This window comes from Sorghum bicolor, chromosome 9 (genome assembly GCF_000003195.3).
Source record: "Sorghum bicolor cultivar BTx623 chromosome 9, Sorghum_bicolor_NCBIv3, whole genome shotgun sequence".
Taxonomy (NCBI): domain Eukaryota; kingdom Viridiplantae; phylum Streptophyta; class Magnoliopsida; order Poales; family Poaceae; genus Sorghum; species Sorghum bicolor.
In genome coordinates this window covers 1,430,481-1,457,948 of record NC_012878.2, presented here as the reverse complement: position 1 = coordinate 1,457,948, position 27,468 = coordinate 1,430,481, and the positions used below count along the sequence as shown (strand labels likewise).

Below are 27,468 nucleotides of genomic sequence, written 5' to 3'. Positions count from 1 at the left end.
GTTGCGAGGGCTGCTTTCTTTTTTGTGATTTTTTTGCGTGGCACGCATGCGCGCATACCGCGTGCATAGGTTGCATGCAGATTTGCCAAACTAATATCTTTTTTGGCTGTCAACCTATGCCCCCTTGTTTTTAAGCGAAGCATATGCAAGTTTAAAAACACAGGATAGCTATAGTAACGATGTTGAGTTCATTAGCTATGTTTGTTGTAAGGGCGATGGGCGATGTATACATCAGCCATACTGCTCTAAGGGTGATATGCATGTATTGGCGGTCTCTCAAGCAGCTCTAGGCTTTTATTTATGCAAAACAAACAAAAGGAAAAACAAAAATACTAGAAACACAGATGTTTCTGTGTTGCAAATTATAAGACATTTTGATTTTTCTAGAAACATTATATTTATTATGTATCAAGACACCATAGAGGTTTGTATGCTCATTAACTGGAGTGCCAACTAAGCAAAATGATGATGTGGCACTGCCGGATATGTTTGGCCCCTTGGATATGTTTTCATAATTATATATAGGTCCATTTTAGAGTTGGACTTGTACCAAACGGTTCCGTGGGAGCTCAGTACCATAGTGCTCTATGGTGGAGCATCTTTTAGAGCTAGAGCCCTGCCAAATAGGCTCTAAGCTAACTCCCACCATAGATTCATGAGTCTATCTAAAACACTTCTTCTAAAAGTTAGCCTCAAGTTTTGGCCATCCCACACCTCATCTAAAGTTCTACCTTGCTGCTCATAAATCACATAAAGAGACCAATATATAATTGAAGGCTGGTATTACCAAGCCAATCGTCTTCACAAAATCTCACCTTTCGATTTCCTGCAACCCCATATGGGCTGCTTGCATTGCCCAAAGCACCCTTTTTCAGAAGGGAGAGACACCCACGTCTGGGCAACAAAGCACACTAGGATCTTTAGTTTTGCTGCATTTTTGTTTGAATTTTCCAGAGTTAAATGCTCCAATCTTTTATATCGTCCCATTCTAATTTCGTTGGATTGAAAGGTTTAATCAGAATAAAAGTTTTCCTTCATTAACGTTCGTCCAAAAGAAGTGTTTAATCTGAAAAGATCAAGCTCTGCCTATCTGAACAAACCTTTATACATTTGGGTATTAACATTGGTAAACAAAAACAACTAACAAGTGAAAACAGTGTATTAGCGGCAGCAATATAATGCTTGTCAAAAGAAAAGCAAGACACACTTAACAATAATACGATTAGTACAAGCTTATTAGCGAAAACCTTAAACAGCAACTATAGCAATATTTTTAGTCGTCATCATCCTTCTGGATCAAGGAGCTAGAAGCGAGAGCATTCAGATTCAGAGGAAAAAGGCTCTCACGGCTCGGCCATGTCCTTGGCGAACTCGCCGTCCTGAGCACGGCCATCGACCACCACGGAGACCGGCACCTCGTCGGCGTTGCTCATGTCGTGCTGCTGGACCACGAGCACCGACGACGTCACCCCATGGCCGGACGATGCGAGCGCGTCGCCGATGGGCCCGAGCTCCGGGTGCTCTGCCGGGCGGACGGCGAGCTGCGCCACCATCGGGGATGGCAGCCGGCCCTTGCCGACGACGACCAGGCCGTACTCCCTGCTCTTCCCGATCGACACCACCTCCTCGATCACGTTGCCGACCACCACCCGCTCCTCGAACTGCACAAGGGTGCCCATCCTCTGCCGGAACTCCGCCACCGCCGCCTCGTCCAGCTCCTGCACGCACGGACGCACCATTAATTGTCATCTTGTTCGATCAGAACTCTTCAGAAGTGTGTCGTGAACTTGAGATGGGGTTACCTTCTCCTTGGCGGCATCGACGACGGCCGTGGAGAACGTGTAGCTCCGGTCGGCGTTCTTGGTGTGGGACGGGCGCAGCGTGACCTCGGACTGCTCCTCGCTGCCGTCCTTGCCGTCGACGAACCGCACGACAGTGACCTGCACGCCGGGGTGCTCGGCCATCCTCCCGGCGAGCTCAAGTGCCTCCCTGTCGTCGGGCCCGCCGAAGAACACGACGCAGACACCGTGCGCCACCTGCTCCGAGCTGACCTGCTCGCCGCCGCCGAAGCCGCGGTCGACGAGGACGGCGACGGAGCAGGGCGCCTCGCGGAGAATCCGGCGGTTAACGGCGCGCCACTCGGGGCCGAGGTTCTCGACGTCGTCGCCGCCGCCGTGTCCTCCCGTCTGGCGCTTGTGGAACGGCAGGACGACGAGGGAGACGCGCTTGTCCTCGGCGACTGCCGCGACGTCGTCGTGCATGGTGTGGAGCGCGGACACGGCGGTCATGGCGCGGACGTGGACGTGGCCGAGCTGCGCGTACGTGTCGAAGGCCACGTCCACCTGGTCGTGCGGCTCCCCCGCGCGGCGCGGGCGCAGGAACGGCAGCCCGTTCCGGCGCGCGGCGCGCGCCATGAGGATGGAGGAGGTGCGCTCCGTCAGCTCCACCATGCGGAGGATGTAGAGCTTGACGAGGCGGCGCGGCTGCGTGTGGCCGCGGATGGTCTCGATGAGGTTGATCACCGCGGGCACGTCCTGACCGCCGTGGATGCAGGCCAGCACGCGCAGCTCCATGGCGGCGCCGGCGCCGGCCGAGGCGGACGGCGAGGACGGCGCGGAAGGGTCGGGGCCCTGGAGCTTGCGGTGGTGGAGGCGCCGGCGGCCGGCGGCGCGCGCGGGCTTGTAGATGGCCATCACCGTGGGCGTGGTGATGAAGGTGGTCACCAGCGCCATGAGCACCAGGATGGCGAACGTCTCCTCGTTCAGAACCTGCAGACAGCATCCATGAGAGATCACAATTCTTGCTCAGTCGCTCTCATGCTCTGCATACTTCATTTAGTTGCTTGGCGGTATATTTTGCAGACGCAAAGTCAAATTATTTGTGACCAAATTGAGTGGTTTAGGGGGAAAAAAATTGCGTGGACTCCGGGCTCATTCCATGGAGGATGAGCCCCCTCCCTAGATGCACGACGCGTGGCGGCGCTTTTAATCTGACGAGCAGCATTGACTCGGCTCTCTCGGCAGCTCGTATACGGAGGTCGTCGGCTCCCTCGGCTCCACGGTCCACTGTGGCTTCTAGGTTGTGGACATGAGTGCGGCTCCGTCGGCTCAGATTCGGAGCAGGATGTTGCAGTGGCGGCGGCGGTGGCTCACGACCGTGTCGCACAGCAGCAGGTGGTCCAAATCGTCTAGGAGGAGACGTGCCCACCACGCCATGCTGGATGCCCGCCGTGAAGACTGCACGCAGCTCGACGCCAGCGGCGGCGGCGGCAATAGCAGCGGGTCTACGCCGGCCTCTATGGCCATATGCAGGACAGCAGCAGGTTGTCGAACATAGTCAACAGCAGGCGTGTCCACCTGGGCACCGCTGCTGCCGCATCCTGGTTCTGCTAATATAGCTGAAGCATTTGTTTGACTTGTTGTTGGTTCTTGGTTCAATCAACAACAACATAGATGAAAAAAAAGGCGAGATCATCTAGTAAACAAACAAACATGTTAGCTGACGATCTTCGTCATCTCCACGAGTACGACCAACACCATCAATTGATAATGCGCATGAAGCCTCCGGCCGTCATGGAAGATGTGTTGCCATTAAGTTGGTAATGGCAGTTGTGATGTCTTCTTGATCTCCAACGCCGGCCATCGAGGTTGATTGATTCATCGAAGTGCCGCTGCAGCGGCGTGCAACTACCTGCACGAGCGGCGGCGTGTGTGTGACTACGTGCACGGTGGAGACGACAGCATGCAACTGCTTGCAAGCAGCGGCGGTGTGTGCACCTGCATGCACGGCGGCGGCGGCATGCAACTGCTTACACAGGTTACTTTGCAGCGTGCAACTGCTTACGATGATGATGGCACTATCTATTAGAGAAGTTTTGAACACAACGGCGGTGTGCAACTGCTTACGGTAATGATGGCACGATCTATTAGAAAAGTTTAAATCGTATGTGTAGGAGCCAGCCTTGGAAGAGCCGAGCGGATAGGAGCCAGCCGACCTTGAATGTGTCTACGAGCTGTCGAGGGAGCCAAGGAAACGCTGCTCGTCAGATTAGAAGCGCCGCCACGCGTCATGCATCCGGGGAGGGGGCTCATCCTCCATGGAATGAGCCCAGAGTCCACGCAATTTTTTTCCGTTTAGGGATGATGTTGGATTCAAACAACATCGTTGGACACTCAGGTCAACACTTTTCGTGTATAGGTTTTCGGAATGGAAATCTCGGCCCAAGACTGACCCGGCAAATGCATTGGGCTTGCGTCCTGCTACTATCTTTTCTTTCTGCTCTTGTTCTCTTTTTCTCTATCTATCTTCTATTCTACTTTTGATTCTTATAAAAAAAAACTCTACTTCTATGTTCTTCCCTTATCTTTCTTTAGCCATGCAAAAAAAACTGTTGACAAGGGAGGGGCTCTATTGTCCACGCCAGGTAGGGACTTACGCTCGCATCCTCACACATGTTCTACCCTGAAGATCACAAGAGAGTAACATATCAGAGGAGTGCTAGTTCTACCACTACACGCTAGAGGGCGTTCATGGTAGCGAAGCACACCAGAGCGAACAAGGGCGACAGCTATGGCCGCCGCCAGCTGCGTGGGCTCGAGGAACACCATATGTTGGCTCGAGGAACACCATATGTTGGTCTTGCATTCTGAGATGAGAGATATGTCTATGGCTTGAGAGTTTGTTGATTTTATACAACTTGAGAGTTCACTGATTGTCGGAGTCTGGACTCGAGGTCCAGGCACTAACAAGTGATGAGTCTGCGTGCCCTCTTAACCCGAATGGTGATGCAAGAGAACACAGAGGGTTTATACTGGTTCGGGCCTTGAATGCCCTACGTCCAGTGAGGGAGTCAGGGTCTGTATTGCCTTGCACCTGAAAGTGCTTGTAGTAGGGGAATACAAGTTGGTTGCGAGAAAGGGCTAAGTCCCAGGTCTCGGCTTAAGGAGTTAGTGGAGGGGTGCTCAGTATCCTAAGTCTCCTTTTATCTACGTGGGTGGAGTGTGTTGCCTGGTGTGTTGAGCTGAAGTGTTGTGCTTGTGTGCTACACTTCTGCCCGTGTGTTCGATGATCTCTGAAGGATGCCATACCTTCCCTTTTATAGCCACAAGGGGTGACAGGGCTTTTACATGTGTAAGTTTGTAAATCATCTTCAGTATGCAGTGGAGTGACAGTGCCGACCCTGTGGAGATTGGCCTCCTCGTCTTTGGGGGATGGCTGACGGCGTGGTCGTCCCTGTGGAGCGTTGCCGAGCCCTGTGTTCGGATCGTGGAAGTCGGATCCGAGATCCTGTGGCCTGTCCTGCAATAGTAGAATAGTAACTGCCAAGGCATGGTTACAGTGGCAGGGGTTAATTTCTCCCATTCCTCTTATTGTCAGGCAATGCCTCACAGTGACAGAGGTAAGGCGCCACAGTGATGGGAGTTGTTGGAACAGTGGTCGACAAGCCCTACTGCAGTGTAGGAGGAATGACGCATGTCATATCAGGGGTACGGCCACCGTGTGTTGGAATCCGGATACCGAGACCGAGGCTCGGGCGAAGCATTGATTGCGCTCGAGGCCGGAGCTCGGTCAGAGCGGAGATTGCGCCCAAGGCCAAGGGCTCGGGCGAGACGGAGATTGCGCTCAAGGCCAAGGGCTCGGGCGAGGCGGAGATTGCGCTCGAGGCCAAGGGCTCGGGCGAGGCGGAGGTTGCGCCCGAGGTCAAGGGGTCGGGCGTTGCTTTTGTTCTTTTTGCTGCTTTTTTGCCCTCTTTATTTGGGTATCCCAGTTTATGGTACCCAACATTGATTTTATACTAGTTCCTTCCCCTCAGTGCAAAAGTAGGCAAAAGTTTTTCCTAATACCTTACTCGGAATGATTCTGCTACTAACGGTCTACAATTAAGCTGGACAAGTGTATAGGGGATCTATTTGTATTAGGATGACTATTTATCTATGTTACCACAAGAAACCCAACATATGTTATTTATAAAATGGGAGGGTTATAGAAAAATGGACAAAGTACTTTCCACATTTACAGAGATATAGAATATAGATTTTTCTCTTGCTTCTTCTATTTTTCTTTTCTTCTCTTTCTTTGGCCATGTGTAAAAATTGTTGAGAGGGGAGGGGGCTCCATTATTGACGCCAAGTAGGGGGCTTATGCCCCCATCTCTCAGGTTAGTTCTGCTCCTAGGATCACAGAGAGATCCAAATGCATCACGAAACTACAAATAACCACTAAGGTCGAAAAATGTTATCCTCAATGTTGCACTAAGATTGAGTATTTGACTCTTGACATTTAATTAATAAGATGAACAAACAAGTACAATCATAATCACGCAGTGTCGACGAAAGCTGGTCGGCAGTCTACCTTGGGGTATACCCACGGTAGTAGTTTATCGGTAGACGGTGCGCAAACTACGAACTCGATGGTGACGCAAGACACGGACAAGCTTTTTATCCAGGTTCGGCCGCCGAGTTGGCGTAATACCTACGTCCTGCGTCTGGTTGTATTGATTTGTGTTGAGAGAATATGATGTCCTAGGGGGGTCCCTTGCCCCTCCTTATATAGTCTGGAGGGCAGGGTTACAGATCTAGAAACTAATCCTAGTCGGTTACAATTGCCATAGATAATTCGATATCAATTCCTATTCTAACCGACTAGAATCCTGCTTGATCTCCACGTCTTGTTTCCTTGCGCGAAACTCGGGCTGTCGGATCAAGCCTTGAACTCGTCGCGTAGTGGGCCAAGCTTCCTGGCTGAAGTCTAGCCGTAAGGGTATAGGGGTTTATACCCCCACAGCTAGTCCCCGAGCGCCATGTATTGTGATGCAACACGCCGTCTTGAGCTTCTTCGATCAGCGAGGCTTGTCGTCTTCAATAAGCGGGGAAATCGCCCAAACAGTTGCAACGGTTCCTTGACCAACTCGAAAGACAGTTGATCAACGTTGACATCGAAGAAGCAGGTTGTTCGAAGAATGCATGGTGCTCTAAAAAAAATTTCTTTCCTGGTGAAGTGTGCCCACTTCGCCTTTCTGAAAGGTAGAAGCATCAAAAAAGCAAGCAAATTCACCGCTAGGTGAAGTGTGCCCACTTAGTCCCCGAGCCTGGTAGTAGGTGGCGTAGGCACGTGGTGCCAGGGTCAAAAGAAAATTCCCCAAAGTAGTTTTGAGACTGAGATGCATCGCTAGATGCATCGTACCGATGTAGTCCCCGAGCTTGCTGGAAGGCGAAGTATGAGCCTTGTAGCAAGGTCTAAAAAATTGAATTTACCAGTCCCCGAGCATGTCATGCTCGTCTGCAATCGAAAAGACCAATCGACCAGTCCCCAGGCACTTAGTGTGCTGCTTGGAATTACATGTTACTATACTGTACGACCAGTCCCCGAGCATCGAGTGCTCAGTGGTCGGTGCATGGTTTTAAAGCTTTGAGCTGATAGACTGAGCGACCAGTCCCCGAGCGTCGAGTACTCGGTGGTCGGTGCAGTCCTTGAAGTTCTGAGTTGATAGACTGGGCAACCAGTCCCCGAGCGTCGAGTGCTCGGTGGTCGGTGCAGTCCTTGAAGTTCCGAACTGATAGACTAGGCAGCCAGTCCCCGAGCGTCGAGTGCTCGGTGGTCGGTGCAGTCCTTGAAGTTCCGAGCTGATAGACTGGGCGACCAGTCCCCGAGCGTCGAGTGCTCGGTGGTCGGTGCAGTCCTTGAAGTTCCGAGCTGATAGACTGGGCGACCAGTCCCCGAGCGTCGAGTGCTCGGTGGTCGGTGCAGTCCCCGGATTGCTGACTCACTGGCGTATGTGTCTTCTTACTTTTGAAAAGATCTTTCCAATTAAAGTTGACGTGACGGGGTCTCCTGACGATATGTCAGACGGATGCATGAAAAGCTGCACCTGGCAACTGTACAACCGCTCTTTGCATGGTTTGAGAAAAGGAAACCATCAATTGGTACGAAAACTCCGCCGCATTAATTGTCTATAATCATTGTAAACCGAAACGCCGCGTCCGCCGCATGGCCTGCCCACTTCCCGAGAATACAGGAAGTGGGAGAGGTGGGGTCGCGGGTTTATAAGGGCCTAATAGGACCGCCTGTACCGCTTCTCCTGCCATTGCCTTCAAACCTTCCGCTCTCATCTTCTCCAATCTCCTGCATCTTCCTAACTCCAGCCCACATTCGCACCTCTAATGGCGAAGAGCGACTCCAGGAAGAGGGCCGAACTGATGGCCAAGGAGTGGAAGAAGTCTCGCAGCACCACAAAATCTCTTGGTGACCTCGTCGACATGGGGCTTCTGCACGGCGCAGAGCTCGGCGGCTGGAGAGCGCCGGAGGGGGAGAGCTACCCCGACCCTCGCGCCGGTGAGATCGTCGTTTTTGAGGATTTCATCAAGAGAGGCTTTGGTGTTCCTGTTCATCCTTTTCTTCAAGGTCTTCTTTTGTACTATGAGATCGGGATTTGCAATCTGCACCCGAACTCAATTCTCCTTATTTCCACCTTCATCCATCTGTGCGAGGCCTATGTTGGCATAGAGCCGCACTTTGATCTTTTCCGGTACCTTTTCTGTCTGAGGAAGAAGGGAGCAGTTGGAGGCTCCAAGGTTGCAGGTGGAGTATACCTCAACCTTCGTGATGGGATGAAGAATCGTTACCTGCACTGCCCATGGAACACCTCCTTGACCGAATGGTACAGGAAGTGGTTCTACGTCAGGGAGGAACCGGGCAGCTCCACGTTCTGCGACGTGGGGTACGTTCCCGAGAAGAGGACGAGCTGGACCGACCGCCCAGAGTTCGACGGTCAAGTGGCGGATCTGATGAAGCTGATCGACTGGTCGCGCCTGGATGGGCTTGGCGTGGTCGGCAACTTCATTTGCCGCCGGGTGATGCCCTGCCAGAAGAGGGTGCACTCGGCGTACGAGTATGCCGGAAGCGCAGACCCGACCAGGATGCGGTCGGAGATCTTGGAGAAAGCGGAGGTACAACAGCTGCTGAACGAGCTGTTTAACTTCGCGGATGGGGGCTTCACCCGTGGCAGTGATCGGGTGCAAGCCTTCAAGTTAGGACGACCAGCACCAAAGGTATGTAGCAGAGTCTGTTTGATCATTCGTATATCGTCTGCAGTTAACTCATCTTTGTTGCTTTTGCAGGTCGGTGATGTCGACCGGTGCGCAGTGTATGTATCACTGGCACCGGGGATGGAAGATCCTGTGGGAGAGGTCCCGCCAGAGGAGGACGCTGCTCGGTGTACTCATTACACCAGTAGTGAGGAAGACCGAGCCCGCCCCGTCCCGACCTCCGAGGAGAGGGTAGCGGGGAAAAGGCCATTGCCGGCGGATCCCTTGCCGACACCGGAGCTGCCGGCAGACCTACCGGCGGAGAGCAGCCAAGCGCCGAAGCGTCGTCGGCTCGTGCGGATCGTCGACGACGACGACGACGACGAGGAGGCTGCACCGTCGTTGGTCCGACGGCCTCGGAGCCGCCCAGACACTGCGCCGGTCGCCACTGATCGAGTGGCCAGCGGCGCCGCTGCCCCGCAAGTTGCCGAGGTGGGGGCACAGGCGCCGACCGGCCGGGCGAGGAGGAGGTTCACCGCGACCCATCGTCGGTCAGACCTGTAAGTGTTCGACTTACGTATTTTGGACTCCTCTCTTTTTTTTTTAAATTTTGTTCCTGTAGTGCGGCATCGGATGTCGACCCTGGCCAAACTGCCGGCCAGGGAACGGGCGAGCCTGCCCGCGGTTCTGGGGATGCGGCCCCCCAGACCACAGAGCAGCCAACAGCTGCAGTCGCGCCGACTACAACAAGCAGCCCGACCAGGGCTGGAGAGGCCCCCCCAACTGACTCCTCGGAGAAGGGAAGATCTCCGACCGCTCCTCCTGCCGGGGGGAGTGAAGTCCCCCCGCCGCCCCGAGCAGGAGCCTCTCCGGCTGCGGGCTCCCCAGGTCTGGTCCAAGGGCCAGTGATGCCTGGGACCACCACCGGGGGTGACGCAGCCCAGGAGGAGGAAACCAGGGCGGCCTCCGACGACGAGGTGGAAGAGATCGAGGGTCGTCCCCGTGATGGCCGCCAACACGTGTATGTGTGGCGCTAACGCGGGGATCACTTTATCGGTCATGAGGAGCTCGCCGAGTCCGAAGAGGCCGCCAGGGTGGAGCGCGCGGCCAAGCGCCTTGTCGACGAAGTCAAGGTAAGCGGCGTTTCGAGCTGCTGCGCATTCTTTTGCCTTGTCTTGCTTGATCGTTATATGCTTGCTTTGTAGGACGTAATGAAAACGGCGAAGTACCGGAAACGGTGCTTTGACCAGATAGAAGGCGTCATGGCCGAGAACAAGGCCCTTGCCGCGGAGGTAGACCGGTTGCGGGCGGAGGTCGGGGAGAAGGTGGTCGAGATGAGCGCCGAAAAGGAGCGTCGTCTCGACCTCGCTCGTCGCCTGGCCGACCAGTACCGGCTGCAGGAAGGTTAGTCACACGCTCCGAGCAGTTTTCGCATACTTGTATAGTTTGCTTTGCTGACCAGTTTAGGATTCACGCAGACTTGGAGGAGGAGGTGGCGAGCCTCCAACAAGAGAAGGAGCAGCTCGGCCAACAGCTCGCCAGTGCACAGGAGTCCGGGCGGCGAGCGGAAGAGGAATTGGGTCGAAAAGACCGGGAGTTAGCTGGTAATGGGTGCCGCCTTGTTGGTTGCTGCCTGCCCCTTTGCTTGTCTGGTACGCCGAAAGTAACGTTTCGTTTCGTTTGCAGTGCTCAAGGTGAACACCAAAAAGCACCTGGATGACCTGATCAAGGACCGGGACTCCTGGAAGGTCAACTGTTGCAGGATCTGGAAGGGAGTGTCCCCGGTCCTGGACCTGATCAGTCCCGAGCTCCCGGAGAGCCAGCCCCGCGCGCCGCAGTTGACCCCGGTCGAGAAGGCGCAACGGGCGTGGGACTGGCTCCAGCAGTTTGTGAAGGACGCCGGGGAGTTTGCCGGTGCGCACGTCCTCAGCATGGTACGCGCCCACTACCCCCTGGTTGACTTGAGCAGGCTGGAGAAGGGGTACCCGAAGGAAGTCGGCCCACAGGAAGCGGACGAACTTCGGGGTAGTCTGCTGGACTTGTCGTCGACAGTGATCGGCGACATCAACCTGTGCGGAACGGCCACTCCTCCAGACCAGCCGAGCTCAGATAGGTCGGCCAGGGAGTTGTCGGGCGCGTCCGTTGCTGGAGATGGGCGGTCGACGCCTGCGGTCTCGACCAGCCAGGCGCCGGTGGCCCCGACCCCTTCGTCCGGGCAGCAGGGCCAGGCGGGTGATCAGCCCGAGCAGCTAGGCCAATAAAGTAGTCTGTAGGAATAGACTAGTATCTGCCCGTCAGGGTATTTATTGTAAACTTTGTATGTAAAGTTTGTAATAAAGTTTTCTTTTTTGTCATGACTGTTGTTTTGAGCGCTGTAAAAATATCTGAGTGACGTGTCACCGTATTTGTCTTGGTTGTCGCCAAGAGCATCCATTGCAGGAGTTTTGCCGAGTGCTGTGTATGACAAGGTATAGGCGAAAAATAGAGAATTTCATTATCAAAAATTATAAGATACTTACAAAAGAAAGTCATTAAAACTTTATGGATAGAAACGTCGCAGTTTGTCGATGTGCCAAGAGTTAGGCACTCGTGTTCCGTCTGGGTATGCCAATCTGTAGGACGTAGGTCGTGTGACCTCGGTCACCACGAAGGGTCCTTCCTAGGGAGTGGACAACTTGTGCATTCCCTCCTGGCTTGTTTTCCATCGAAGCACCAGATCGCCGACCACGAAGGAACGGTCCTTGACGTTCCTGTTGTAGTATCGCCTGACTGCCGCGAGATATTTTGCGGTTCGGAGACATGAAACTAAACGCTTTTCCTCCATGCAATTGATTTCGAGTTCTCTGGCGTTGTCGGCAGTCGCCTCGTCGTAGTGCTCGATTCTAGGAGATCCGAAGTGTATGTCAGACGGCAGGACCGCCTCTGCACCGTATACCATGAAGTACGGAGACACCCCCGTGTTTCGACTGGTCTGGGTTCGGAGGCCCCAGACCACTGCCGGCAATTCTTTCATCCATCGACCGGGTGCTCTGTCGTTTTCGGTGTACAGCCTCTTCTTTAGGGCATCAACGATCATTCCGTTAGCACGTTCGACTTGACCGTTGGCACGTGGATGTGCCACTGACACATATTTTATGACTATGCCTCTGTCATCGCAGAAATCCCAAAAAGTGGTGCCAGTAAACTGAGTGCCCAGGTCGGTGATTATGCTGTTCGGGATGCCGAATCTGTGTATGATTTGATTGAGGAACTCCACAGCCTTCTCGGAGGTTGCCTTGACCAGGGGCATGTATTCAATCCACTTGGAGAACTTGTCGATTAACACGAAGACAAACTTGAAATTGCCCGGGGCTGGTTTAAATGGTCCGATCATGTCAAGCCCCCAGCAAGCAAAGGGCCAAGACGACGGGATAGTTTGAATTTCATGGGCAGGTACGTGGGTCCTCTTAGCGAAAAACTGACATCCTTCGCAATGCCGAACCGGTTTTTCTGCGTCGCCGACCGCGGTTGGCCAATAAAAACCTGCTCGGAAAGCCTTTCCGACCAGCGTTCTAGATGCGGCGTGATTGCCGCAGGATCCAGCGTGTATGTCTTCCAAGAGCTTGATACCATCATCTTGGGGTATGCACTTGAGCAGTACTTCGGAGCTGGCGTTTTTCCGCATGAGTTTTTCGTCGACCAGGATGTAGTTCTTTGATCGTCGGACGAGGCGCTCGTTCTCTGTTTTGTCCTGATAGCCTGTCCCGTCTGATATGTATTTGATGAACGGGGTACGCCAGTCACGCCCACCGGTTGTCGGAGTGGCGTCATCTATGAGCATTGCCTCGGTGGGTTGCTTGTCGACCAGGGGAGGGCTTACGCTTGGCTCATGGATGTCCTGGACAAAGATACCCCGCGGGATCTGGGCCCGAGATGAGCCTAACTTTGACAACGCATCTGCTGCTTGGTTCTTATCCCGGACCACGTGGATGTACTCTATGCCATAGAAGTTAGTTTCCCATTTGCGAATTTCTTTGCAGTAGAGATCCATCTTCTCGTGGGTTGCGTCCCACTCCTTGTTGAGCTGGTTGATGACCAAAGCGGAGTCACCGTAGACATAGAGGCGCTTGACCCCCAGTTCAACGGCTAGTCGTATGCCATGTAAGCATGCTTCGTATTCGGCGACGTTGTTTGACGCCGGAAAAAGGATCCTGAGGACGTAGCGAAGTTTGTCCTTGTTGGGCGATACGAACAATATCCCAGCGCCTGCACCGTTGATGTTCAAGGACCCATCAAAGAACATTGACCAGTGGTCTGAGACATCGGGAACGGAAGGCTCGTTGAGATCCGTCCATTCGGCAATGAAATCGACCAGGGCTTGGGACTTGACAGTGGTGCGACTCTGGAACTCCAGGGAAAATGGACATAATTCCATTGCCCATTTCACGATTCTGCCATTGGCGTCTTTATTGCGCAGGATGTCCCCGAGAGGAAAGCTGGTTGTCACCAGGACTCGATGGCCGTCGAAGTAGTGCTTCAGCTTTCTTGACGTTATCAGGATGGCGTATATAAGCTTCTGTATTTGTGGGTACCTGGCCTTGGATTCGTTTAAAACTTCGCTTATGAAGTAAACGGGTCTCTGGACCTTGAAGACGTGACCTGGTTCATCTCGCTCGACCACTATTGCCGTGGAAACAACCCTGTCGGTTGCAGCAATGTAAAGGAGCAGGTCTTCATTGGGCTGAGGCGCTGTGAGGACAGGCGGTGAAGTGAGGAAGGTCTTGAGCTGAGTGAACGCAGCGTCGGCTTCTTCGGTCCAGGAGAATTTTTCTGACGCTTTCAATAGTTTGAAGAAAGGGAGGCCTTTTTCTCCCAGCCTTGAGATGAAACGACTGAGGGCGGCCATGCATCCGGTTAGCTTCTGAATATCCTTGACGTTCTTCGGTGGTCGCATGTCGAGTACGGCTTTGACTTTTGAAGGGTTTGGTCGTATGCCGTCGCAACTGACGACGTTGCCGAGCAGTAGACCGGAAGGAACGCCGAAAATGCATTTCTTGGGGTTGAGCTTCCACTTGTACCTATTGAGTGCCTTGAAGGTTCGGTCTAAGTTGTCGATTAGGGTGCTCGCGTCCCTTGTTTTTACGACCACGTCGTCCACATAGGCCTCGACGAGGTCATCGCGAATCTCGTCGTGGAGGCATTGCTGGATGGCCCTTTGGTAAGTGGCCCCGGCGTTTTTAAGTCCGAAAGACATGGTAGTGTAACAGTATGCGCCGAAGGGTGTGATGAAGGATGTTTTGATCTGATCTTCTTCCTTTAACGAGATCTGGTGATAACCAGAGTAGCAATCTAGAAAGGAGAGGAGTTCGCATCCGGCCGTTGAGTCGACCACCTCGTCGATGCGAGGAAGACCAAAAGGATCTTTAGGACAGTGTTTGTTGAGATCGGTGTAGTCAACGCACATTCTCCATTCATTATTCTTTTTGCGTACAAGAACCGGATTGGCGAGCCAATCGGGATGATACACCTCTTTTATGAATCCGGCTGCTAGAAGCCGTGTTATTTCTGTCCTAATAGCCTCCTTTTTGTCACGAGCGAACCGTCGCAGTTTTTGCTTGATTGGTCTTGCGGTCTTCGAGACGTTTAAGGAGTGCTCGATCAGGTTTCGTGGGACACCGGGCATGTCTGCGGGTTTCCATGCGAAAACGCTCACGTTGTCCCTTAGAAACCTGACGAGCGCGTCTTCCTATTTTGGATCCAGGTTAGCCCTGATGAGGGCTGTCTTCTCGGGGTTGCCTTCGACCAGCTGCACTTCTTTGTACTCCTTGGATTTCGAGTTCTTTCTGGCTGTCTCCTGCTCAGGTAATCGGAGCTGGTCGGGGGGCAGCTGTGCGGCTTGGTTTGCTGTTTCCGCCATGCGGATTGAGAGGTCAATTGCCTCGGTGATCTTGAAACTTTCTTCTTCGCAGGTGTACGCAGTGTAGACGTTGCCTCTGACGGTCAGGACACCCTTCTCCGTAGGCATCTTAAGCACTAGGTATGAATAGTGCGGGACTGCCATGAACTTTGTCAGCGATGGGCGGCCCAGTATGGCGTGGTAGGTCCCGTCGAAGTCCGCGACTACGAAGTTGATGAACTCCGTCCGGAAGTGATCGGGTGTGCCGAATTGGACAGGCAATGTTATCTGTCCGAGGGGCACCGAACTTTGACCTGGCAAAACCCCCCAGAATTGGGCGTCGTAAGGTTTTAGTTGCGCCGGTGATATCTTGAGGGCGGGCAGGCTGTTGCGGAAGAGGATGTCGATGGAGCTTCCCCCGTCCACGAGCACGCGCTCGAATCTGATGCTATTGATGCAGGGATCAAGAATCAGTGGGAAACGACCCGGCTCTGGGATAGCGGCCCACTGGTCCTTCCTGCTGAACGCGATCTCCCTGTGGGACCAGGCGGGAAATTTCGGATCTGCGATCAGCCCGTCCGTGCTGTCTATGTTGAGGCAGGCTCTCTTTAACAGCTTTCTTTCTCGCTTGGACTCAGTGGAGACCTTGCCCCCGAAAATGGAGTGAACCACGTCGGTGGGGCTGACGTATTGGTGTCGGGGGTCCCTGTCTTGGTCCTCATCCTCATCTTCGTGGTCGTGCCCGTCGCGTTTGCTACTTTTCTTGGCGGTGTCTTCTTGGGCGGCCCGCCGTGTATAGATACTTTTGAGGACGCGGCACTCTTCCATGGTATGGTTAGACTTTGGGTGTAGCTGGCACGGTCCCTTCAACGTTTTGTTGTAGTCGTCTTGGTAGTCCCGTCGTCCATTGGGACGTTTGACCGTGTTTACTTCGTGGTCGTATTCGCGAGGGCGCTTTCCTCTGAAGTCGTCGCGGCTGTCGCGCCGCCGATCCCAACCCTCTCGGTGATCGCGGTTGTCGGAGCGGCGGTGATTTCTGTTGTCGTAGCGACCACGACCGTCATCTCGCCGGGAGGGCTGGTCGGGGCCTCTCGCATCGTCTCGGATTAGTTTTTCTGCGTCATCAGCATCGGCGTAATTTTTAGCCGTGGCGAGGAGCTCTGCTACCGTTGATGGGCGCTTACGCAACAGCTTGTTCCTCAGCGCTTCATGGAAACGCAAACCCTTGATAAAGGCTGATATGGCCTCGTCATGAGAAATCTTCGGGATTTTGAGGCGCATATCCGAGAATCGTCGGATGTAATCGCGCAGAGGTTCATTCTTCCTGTCTCTTATCCTTTCGAGGTCATACTTGTTTCCGGGCTGCTCGCATGTGGCGATGAAGTTGTCGATGAAAGCCTGTCGTAGCTCTTCCCAAGAGTCGAAGGAGTCCTCGGGCAAGCCGAGAAGCCACTGATGACCAGCCTGGTCGAGGACTACGGGGAAGTAATTAGCCATGACGTGCTCATCTCCTGCCGCTGATCGGACGGCGATTTCATAGAGAGTGATCCAGTTCTCTGGATTTTCCTTGCCGTCGTATTTTTTAAGTTTTTCGAGCTTGAAATTGCGGGGCCACACGACCTGGCGGAGGTGTGAGGAGAACTGCCTTAGGCCCGGAGGACCGTGGGTCGCGTCGTACTCGATGCGGCGCAGGTTTTCGTGGACTGCTCTCTCTGCGGCGCGCCTGTTGATGCGGTCCCGGGCATCTTTGGGGGGGATGTTGTGGCGGAGATCCCTGTGTTGATCTTCTTCTTCTTGGCCGCGTACGCGGTCCTGCTGGCGGCGGCCATCGGCGTCCCGACCACCATCATCGCGCCGTGAGTCCCCTCGACGGTTGTCGGGGGAGCGGCTGCGGCGACGCCTGCTGGGTGAGGCCCGGCTACGATGAGTCTGGTCGGAGGCGGCTTCCGTATAAGAGACGTCCTGGACTCTCTTGAGCAGAGTAGCTGTCTGTCCCATTGCGGCGATCAGGTGTGCTCGGATACTGGTCCGGACTCCCTGGCATTCGGGGGTGTCAGGAAGCCGATCCAGGTTGGCCATGGCGACAGCCACGTTGGCGCTTGGCGTTTTGTAGACCGGCTGGTCCCCGACCATGTCAAAGGCATCGTTGAGGTTACCTGGTGGCGTCTGTTGTTGCTCGTCCGCACGCCGTCGGGCGCGCTCGGCGTTACGCTGTTCGCGGAGTTGCCTCTGGTCGTCTGTTTCTCCGTCAACAGCCGGTTCGTCGGCGCTGACATTGAATACAATATCCCCTCGCCGGGGGGGGGGGAATATCGGGAATCGGTCGAAAACCGGAGGGTGTGAAGGAAAATCCAGGTCGTAGTCCTCGTCTTCGGTGTTCACAACCTCGGTGGGGACGGAGCCGGTGCTTGAGTTGGTGCTGGAAACCTGGCCGTCTCGTAGCTCTCGGATGGTCACCATGTTGACATGGTGACGATTATTCCTTGTCGGCGACCAGCCCGCTTTGCTGAAAACGGATTGGACATGGTGTGAGTAAACAGAGGCCGAGTTGATCAGGCCGCAAGGATAGTCTTCCTTTTTGAGCTCGACGGATCGTCCTGAGGGGGTTGAGGTTATCGTCAGGGGCGTTCCCAGCCGTTCGTGTGTGGCGACACGAGTTGGCCGACGGAATTTCGAAAAATCCGCTCGAGCAGCTTGGTCGGGCCGGCGCAGAACTCCATCTATTAGTTGGGAGACTTCGAATAGCTTGGAGTCAGCGCGATCGAGCGCTTGGAGGAGGTCCGAGCAGTCGATCTCCTTTCCCTTGTAGAGCGGGAACGGTGGTCGGGAGCTTGGTGCCGTCATGCGTGTGGTCGGAGACGGCGTGATCTCAGATTGGATCTGGATCTCTTTCGGAACCGTGGTCGCGAAACCGCCGCTGCACGTCGTCCACGTGATCTGGCCGACGGTGAACGTGAGGCCTTCGGGCACGGTCGCGGAAGCTGGGATCGTGACCATCTTGTTCGCCGGAAAAGTTGCACGCACACCCCCTACCTGGCGCGCCACTGTCGACGAAAGCTGGTCGGCAGTCTACCTTGGGGTATACCCACGGTAGTAGTTTATCGGTAGACGGTGCGCAAACTACGAACTCGATGGTGACGCAAGACACGGACAAGCTTTTTATCCAGGTTCGGCCGCCGAGTTGGCGTAATACCTACGTCCTGCGTCTGGTTGTATTGATTTGTGTTGAGAGAATATGATGTCCTAGGGGGGTCCCTTGCCCCTCCTTATATAGTCTGGAGGGCAGGGTTACAGATCTAGAAACTAATCCTAGTCGGTTACAATTGCCATAGATAATTCGATATCAATTCCTATTCTAACCGACTAGAATCCTGCTTGATCTCCACGTCTTGTTTCCTTGCGCGAAACTCGGGCTGTCGGATCAAGCCTTGAACTCGTCGCGTAGTGGGCCAAGCTTCCTGGCTGAAGTCTAGCCGTAAGGGTATAGGGGTTTATACCCCCACACGCAGGTGATCTATGTGACACGAGAACATGCTGCCTCGCTATTCTACATGAGTAAACGATGGTGTATGGGCAGACTAGTTGATGTTCTTTTGGTTGGGGTCACAAGGTTTGTTGTGTTGGAGAATAAAAGGGCGATTTGATTTGGGATGTGGTCCTAGGTTGTTGGATTTAGGTGATTGGGTGTTGGTTGATCAAGTTGGCTTGTTTATACATCATAAGCATCTCGTGAATTAGTGCGATCTGGCTTGTTATTTGAAAGTTAAGTTTGGCTTCATAAGACCTAACCATGCATGAATCGAGTAAGGGTTTTTTTTGATAATTCGACGTGAATCATGTAAGTTATCAAGTTTTGAGGTTTGTTATTTTTTGTTCTAGCTCTAGTGTATGTTACCCTGAACTGAACTGGGCAACATGGTGAAAAAAGAAGTTAACTGTGGTGTAGCATTACCCTAAAGGCCTAAAGTGACAAAATTTGAAATTCATCATCCCTGCCACAATAATTATATCTATACAATACAACTCATTAGCCATCCGAGTCCCCACCATACCACCTCGTGTGCCACCCGACTCGATGTAACCTCATGTATTGTCAGGCTATTTCAACACCGCTGTAGGACTTGTTCTAGGAAAAGACATTGAGAAGCAAGTGCATTGCAGTACCTCTGTTTCATCCATTGGTGTATTAGGATCTTAAAAAGTCTAGACGTTGAACAGCTTACAAGTTCGTGATAACTACATGTCGGGCCCGAAAATCATCTACCTACTACTCCCTCCATCCCAAATTGTAAGTCATTCTAAGAATCTTGGAGAGTCAAAGCATTTTCACGTTTGACCAAAATTATAGAGAAAAATACTAAGATTTGTAACGTAAAGTGAGTATACTATGAAAATATAATTAAGAAAGAATCTAATGATACTTAGGGCTTGTTTGGCACAGCTCAACGTCACTAGTAATGCTGTTTTTTTAGAAAATAGCTTCATGAGTGACTTTCTAGATAAAGCTGAGCTATTTTGGAAAAAGTGTTTGGCAAAATGGCTTCACAAACTACTTCATGCATAGTTGAGAGAGAGAAATGAGAGAGAGAGCTGCAATACGCTACTTTTTTTCAGCTTCATCCCAACTTATGTCTTTGTGAGAGGAGGGTGAAAACAGCTTCACCCATAAAGCTGTTTTGGAAATAAGTGTTTGGCAAAAAAAAACAACTCACAACAGCTCATGAAGCTGGTGTGAGCTGTACCAAACAGACCTTTAGTTAGTACCATAATAATTATTAATTTATAATATAAATTTGGTCAAATTTAGAAAAGTTTGACTCTCCAAAATTCTTATAATAACTTATAATTTCGGATGGAGAGAGTATATTATTCACTACAACATACAACACTACCTACAACTACTATCAGGTGACAGAGGTCCCCGAGTGCTAAAAGTTGCTTCGACATCATCATCTGCCCCGTCAACCCACTAAGTCTAGAAACGAAACGATAAAACAAATTCTACAAAGTCCTCCTTACCAACTACTACCACAACCAATAGTTGAAAACTATTTACCTAGAAAAAATTATATAGCATCTAAAAAATTAAAATAACTTATAATCTGAAACAAAAATAATTTTAGAAAAGCAAAAAGAAAATAGAAATGAAAAGGTAAAGTCCACCCGTCGATATTCATGGTAGCTCCTGGTCATTCTACAAGGTGCATCCCATTTTCCAACGCACCGCACAGGCCGGCCTGACATGACACACTAGCAGCCAAGAGAAGCGGCCCACAAGGGAAAAGTTTTTGACATTACAATAGTTTGTATTTGAGAATTATTATTTAACCATAAATTAACTATGGCTAAAACATTTATTTTATAGACTACAGATAAACTACATAACTTATTATTTTTTTAATCTATATTAATATTCAATTCATGTGAAATAAAATTTAATATAATAGTGAATCTTGAAATTTTATTGGATTTTAAGTGTTACTTCCTCCATCCTAAATTATAAGTCATTCTAAGAATCTTGGAGAGTTAAAGCATTCTCAAGTTTGATCAAAATTATAAAAAAAAATTATAAAGATTTATGACATCAAATAGATATACTATGAAAATATAATTAATGAAGAATCTAATGATACTTAGTTAGTGTCATAAATATTATTATCCTACAATATACATTTAATTAAACTTGAGATGTTTTGATTCTCTAAAATTTTTAGAATAACTTATCATTTGGGATGAAGGGTGTACTAAACAAGGCCCCGAAGACTCATGCCACTGACGTACATACGTTATGTTCACGGCCCGGCGATTGCCTAGAGAAGAAGCCTAGTCACACTAGCTAGTCACGAGCACATCAGCCAGCCATTGATGGCATGCATGGAGCACCACGACGAGCAAGTTCCCGGCCAACACTTGGACGACCAGACCATGCATGCATCTGCATCGCATCGCATATGGTCCAGCCAGCACGTCATCACCAACGGGAACCAGGTGACCTCTCTGCTTTACTTTGTCCTCACTCACATGACTCACTCCTTCCTCGGCTAGCTGCTCTTTTCTTTTCATTGACTTGCATACATGCATGCATGCGCTCAACAGTGTGTGTCCAGGCACGGCAAAGTTCTCTTTCTTTTCTTTTTTTTTCTTATTATTAAAAATAAGAAGAAAAGGCAACAACAAAAAAAAACTACTCCTAGTATATGCAAGGAAATAAAAACATTGCACCGAATTTATGATGAAAGGGAAAAAAAAAACGTGTTTGTACGTAGGAGTGTAGGTACCTTGCGCTCCCTGCCGATGTTGAGCACGATGAGCTCGACGAGACCCTTGGTGTTCATGACGACGCCGAGCACGATCGCCTCCCGAGCTCCCATCCCGCACGCCATGGCGACCCCGAACGTGCCGGCGATCTTGCCGGCGCATGCGGTGGCGATGACGAGCGCGAGCATCGCCCAGGCCTCGCCGCCCCGGATGGTGGCCACGTCCGTCTTGAGCCCACTGGAGGCGAAGTAGAGCGGCAGCAGCAGCTCCGACACCAGGTCCTCCACCCTCGCCGTCACCCTCCCGGCGAACCCTCCTTCCTTGGGCACCGTCAGCCCGAACACGAAGGCGCCGAAGATGGCGTGGATCCCGATCACGTCCGTCGCGAACCCCGACGCCAGCACACCCGCCAGCGTCACCGCCACCCACGCCTCCCCACCGCCGCCGTCTCCGGCCGCGTCCGCGCGCCGCGCCACCCACGCCATCGCCGGCTTCACCACCACCATCCACGCCGCCACGAACGCCGCCCCGCACAGCAGCACCCACAGCGACACGATCGGGCTACGGTGGTGGTCGCCGCCGGAACCGGAACCGGAACCTGACCCGGAGATGGCGACGGCCAGCGCGAGGAGGACCCAGGCGGCGACGTCGTTGAAGGCGGCGGCGGCGAGCGCCGTCTCCCCGATGGGTGTGGTGAGGAGCTTGAGCTCGGCGAGGATGCGCGCCATGACGGGGAACGCGGTGATGGAGAGCGCGACGCCCATGAAGACGAGGAACGGCGCGTAGCCTGCCTGGTCGGCGCCTGGGACGGCGGAGCGGAGCACGAAGGCGACGCCGACGCCGCACGCGAACGGGAGGGAGATCCCGGCCGCGGCGATGGCGAAGGCGCGGCGGCCGCTGCGGCGGACGGAGCGGAGGTCGAGCTCGAGGCCTACGAGGAAGAGGAAGAAGAGGAGGCCGAGGCTGGCGACGGACTCCAGCACCGGCGTGCTCCACGGCGGGAACAGCGCGTGGAGGTAGGCGGCGTTGCGGCCCAGCGCGGAGGGGCCGAGGAGGATCCCCGCCACGATCTCGGCGATCACCTTGGGTTGGCGGAGTGGGCGGAGCAGGAAGGCCAGGAAGCGGCTCAGGACTAGGATCAGCAGCGCCTGGAGGATGAGCAGCGGGAACGCGAAGTGGAGTGGGTCGTCCCCCTGCCATACCCCGTTCGACGACGTCTTCACCGCCGACATCTCCGCCTCCGACACCGGCGACGACATGTCGTCGTTGTCACGACGAGCTAGTGCGGTGGTTCGGACACAGCTAGCTAGAACAGTACACGTACAAGCTAGGCGGCCGGCCGGGGGTGGGATCGGCGGCTACCTCAGCTCAGCTCAGCTCCTTGTAGTAGCTAGGTGGTGCGAAGGGAGGGCAGGGCGGGGGCGGGGGTCCCGTGAGCTCCATTGCCATCGCCATTGGCCATTGGGTGCTGCGTGCTGTGCTTCGCTTGAGAGCGAGAGACGGATGGGACTCTCTTCTTTTGTTTTGCATGTGAAGCGTTGTCACGACGGGTCACTGACGCGTGGGCCTCTAGATCGCTCACTAGCTAGGAGGAGGAGGAGGAGTAGTAATAAAAATGTTGGGAAATGGCTCATAAAAGTTGGAACCGAATTAAATCGATAATTTAACCGATGCACACGTGACACGTTCATTCGAGGATTTTCAGCTTCATTTCTCTTTTGGCCCTGGAGGCCCTGTAAATTGTACAGTTCTCATTCTTTCATTTAATAGAAAAGCAAAAAAAATATATATATATAGGTAGGGTCTCCCCTGCCGACTTTCTCAAAAAAAAAAAAAAGGATTTTCAGCTTCCATATAGTAATATCCTGCTCGTCATAGTTAGCTAGGACAAATTCCAGTAGCTCTCAATAGCACTTTACAAATAACAAGCGAGATGACGTATAAAAATAATAAAAAAATAGCACTATTATTGTCTATCGAGGAGAGAGATCAAATAGATAGCGACTTCCTAATAGCTATCGGTTCATAAATACCTAATCTTGCACGATCTTCTAGAAATAACTCTCTAACAATACTCTCCACAATAGCTAGCGACTTCTTAATAGCTAGCGACTTTCTAAGCTAGCTATTTGTAAATTAACATTGAGAACCAATAATATTCTTCCTAGAGATCAAATAGCTAGCGATTTGAACACCATTGCGGACGCCCTAAGGCCAATACAGCTCCATGTGACTTCGGTTCTAGTATTAGGCATGCTTGGGTCCCTTCCGTTTTTGCCAGTTTTTAAGAATTTAGTTTTTAAAAATTAGATGGGATCCAAACACCTCTAGGTTTTGCTGCCAGCTTTTATTGGATTTTTAAAAACTAGAAAGCTATTGATACCTTGTTTTTGTTAGTTTTCTGATTTATAGAGTAAAACAAATGAAGCTAGATTTTTTCAAAACTAGGGGATCCAAACCTTCCACCAACTCAGAATCTAGATTTTAGAATCTAAAGGCAAAAACTGTTTTTTAAGAATTCAAAAGTGATCCAAACCAGTGGCGGATCCAGAAGAAATGGATCGAAAGGGGGGCTAAATAATACATACTAAATTTTTTTTGCTCGCTCAATCCAGTACACTAAGACCTTGTTTAGTTTCAATTTTTTTTGCAAAATAGGAATAGTAGCATTTTCGTTTGTATTTGACAAATATTGTCCGATCATGGACTAACTAGGCTTAAAAGATTTGTCTCGCAAATTACAGGTAGACTGTGTAATTAGTTTACCTATATTTAGTGTTTCATACATGTGCCGCAAGATTAGATGTGATGGAAAATCTGAGAAATTTTGCAAAATATTTTGGGAACTAAACAAGACCTAATAGATATAGCTAAGATTGATAATTCAATATTGATTCAAAGTGTTCAAAAACAAAGATTCATAAAATAAGCATAGAAAAATACTAAATATATAAAGTCTTTTGCTAAAAAAACGTGTTAAAAAAATTTGAGCCCAAGAGGGGGGCTGCAGCCACCCCAGCCCCCCTCGTGCATCCGCCAATGATCCAAACAGACTCTTAAATAAAGCCAATATCTAAATCTTTCACATGTTGTAGCAAGGAGACGGGGCTATTTAGACCTTGTTTGGGAGAGCTCCTGCTCCTTCTAGAAAGCCTATGTCTCTAGCTCCTAATGTGGAGCAAAATTTTGGTGGAATTAGAGCCGTTTTGAAAAAATATTTGGCAAAAACATCTCTAATGATAGTTCTGTCATGATATGTATCAGGTTTATGAGAAGAATAAGAGAAGCTTTTTTTCCTATCTCCGGCTCCTCTTTATAAAAATACCTCCAGCTCTGGACTCTTTATAATAAACTATTTTCTAAATGCATGTTTGGTAGGTCTTCTTGCAAGAAGCTTTTTTTTTCTTGAGCGGGCAAATATAGCCCATTTTTTCATTAAGAGAAAAATGAATGGCCATACGGCCTAGCACAGAAGTTTACAGAAGGGTGGCGAGAAGCCAACAGAGGAACACACACGTACAAAGATTACAACTTATAACTACAAACTGAAAACACTTTGCGACCAAGCAACGTTGAAGGCTGAGATTGGCCTGAACCCTGCTTGACACCAGAGCTCTCCTTCAGTCACTGTTGCCTTGGTGACAGCCACATGGTCACTCGCCAGCCCCCGGAACACCCTAGCATTCCGTTCTTTCCACAAATTCCAAGTTACAAGAAGTACCATCTAATCGAAAGTTGGCCGGTCATCAGACAGTAGATGAACCCGTACACGCAGCCACCAATCAGCAAGGCTGCATTCTGCCGCACACGGCGTCAGAGGGAGAGCAAGCCGAGCGGCTGCAGTAGCTGTTGCCACAGCTGCCTAGCCATGACACATCTGGTGAACAGGTGAGCACAAGTTTCAACTTCTTGAGCACATAGGTTGCACTCGTCGAAGTCCTGCAGCTCATGTCGCCGTCGCCGGTCGGCCGTCCAAAGTCTGCAATGCAGCGCAAGCCAGAAGAAAAACTTCACTTTGGACGGTGCCTTCACCTTCCATAACTCTTTGGCCCCTAGCAGCGAGGACGATCCGACGAAGAAGGCCATGTACGCGGAGGACGCAGTATACTGGCCGTCCGGCGACCATTTCCAGACCTGCAATGGATTGAGGGTGATGTCGTGGAGCACCCGCCACACCCGCAAGTACTGAACAAGTACAGTGAGCGCCCCAGTGATGTCACGAGCCCAAATATTGTTGAACAGACCATTACGCACACAGCGCTTCCTTCCTCTCTTGCAAGAAGCTAGAGCCAAAGTGCTGTCAAATATGGCCTTTAAAGTCGTGCCAAATAGGATCTTACTCTACCTCTATCGAAATACATAGGTCTTGTTCCGTATGGCGCCCCGGGCCCTTGTTATAATATTTTATCAAAGAGTTAAATCTAGAAATTAAAAAATAGTTTTATCAACGCCTAGCTTATTTCAGAGAAAAGACAATGATTCAAATGGAAAAAAAGTAACACATTGCTAATGTTGCGTGCCGATTAAATAGAATATATTTCCTTCATATAGGATTTAGATATCGTTTAGGACAACGATACGGTCTTCGAAACACAATTTTTACCTCTTATTTTTATAATAACATTTAGAAAAATGATAAATGTATACTTTTATAAAAATATTTTTAAGACAAATCTACATATTCATATAATTTTCATATTTGTAAACTCAATAACTTAAAAGTTATTGATGATTTATATTCCTAATGTTTGACTCAAAACTTGTCCAAAACGACATCAAAATCCTATATGAAAGGAGTATGTTCATTATCTTTTCAAAAAAAAGAAAAGAATATATATCCCATTATTTTTAGAGTGCTGTTTATCATAGTAAGTTTGGTTCATGTGACGTGAAAAACTAAGGTCTTGTTTGGTCTGTGAAAAAGAAAAAATATATGCCCCAAGACGTACTCGCTGGAAAACCAAGGCCTCGTTTAGTTTGTAAAATTTTTTAGATTTATCTACTGTAATATTTTCGTTTGTATTTAGTAATTATTATCTAACAATAGGCTAATTAAGATTAAAAGATTCGTCTCACAAATTACAAGTAAACTGTGCAATTAGTTATTGTTTTTATCTATATTTAATGTTTCATACATGCGCTAAAAATTTAATGTCACGAGAAATCTTGAAAAATTTTACAAACCAAACAAGACCTAAACACGATTGCTTTTCTGTTTCCTGGTTGTCTCAAGGCGAGCAGAGGACTTGCTGAAGATCAAACATGTCCAAAATATTTGTAAAATTTGACAAACAAACAAAACCCAATTGAAGGAAAAAGAAACCCAAAAGTTTAAGTGAATAAAACAATAATAAATCTTCAATAGTCTTAGGCCCTGTTTGGTTCCCATTGCTAAATTTTAGTTACCTAAACTTTATCACTTTAGTAGCTAAACTTTATCACTTTGGTAGCTAAAGTTCTATACACATTGACTAAAAGAAGTTAAAATAGTTTAGTTCCATTAGTCACCCAAGAGTAACTAAAATAATTTTAGTTAGTTAAAATTTAGCAAGGGAATCACCTTTATTTAACTTGTTGAAAATCACCTTCTCTCTCTAGCGTGCCTTTTTTTTGGAAAATTTTCCCGTAGTGTTCCGAGAAGTCGCATGCAGACACGCAGTAATAGTATCCAGTTTCACTTTGCAACACCGCAACTCCGACCTCGTGCAACTCCGACCTTCGATCGATCCTAGTTCAGCATAGTCAAAGGCCATACCATGAGCCGGACACGTGGCACACTACAGTTAGGTCTACTAGAAGCTCACATGCATCATGTACATGGACGACCGGCAGTCTCGTGTGCACGTGAACGCCGAGTCGACGAACAAACAAACTGTTTTGAGACCATAAGTGCACCTCTTCATCAACAAATTAAAGTTGGTTCGTTTCAAAAGACGACATGTTGCTCAATGCTCATGTTTGTTCTCAGTCCTAGGGAGGTATATGTAAGGAAAAAGTCCACTTTAGGTCTCACAATTTTCACGAAAGTTTAATTTTCATCCCTAAACTTTAAAACCAGACAAAATACATCCCTCAACTTTTAAAACCGTGCACATTACATCCTTGACCTGGTTTTGAAAGCGGTTTTGTCTTTTTCTTTTTATTTATTTTGGCTGAATTTTTTGAAAAATCACAGTAAATCACATAAAAATCATAAAATAAAAAACTCAATTTTGTTAAACTTCAGATGAGTAGATCTACACATTAAATATATAATATAGTACATTTTAGTATAATTTTTTTTGATGCAGCTTTAGATCTATGCTTTTTTGT

General features: G+C 50.3%; 1 protein-coding gene across 1 annotated transcript; it reads right to left on the bottom strand.

Annotated features, from left to right (window-relative positions):
* Positions 1,019-22,966, bottom strand: LOC8068688 (cation/H(+) antiporter 20). The gene is made up of 3 exons (XM_002439113.2): positions 21,177-22,966; positions 1,803-2,768; positions 1,019-1,718 (listed from the first exon to the last, which is right to left on the bottom strand). The coding sequence occupies exons 1-3, from the start codon at positions 22,413-22,415 to the stop codon at positions 1,344-1,346; spliced, it is 2,580 nt and encodes an 859-aa protein (XP_002439158.1). The 5' UTR covers positions 22,416-22,966; the 3' UTR covers positions 1,019-1,343.

Coding starts and splice junctions, on each gene's coding strand:
- LOC8068688 (XM_002439113.2), bottom strand. CDS start 22,415: ATGTCGTCGCCGGTGTCGGAGGCGGAGATGTCGGCGGTGAAGACGTCG. Junction 2,769..21,176: donor ACATCGGCAGGGAGCGCAAG/GTACCTACACTC, acceptor TGCTGTCTGCAG/GTTCTGAACGAGGAGACGTT. Junction 1,719..1,802: donor TCGATGCCGCCAAGGAGAAG/GTAACCCCATCT, acceptor CCGTGCGTGCAG/GAGCTGGACGAGGCGGCGGT.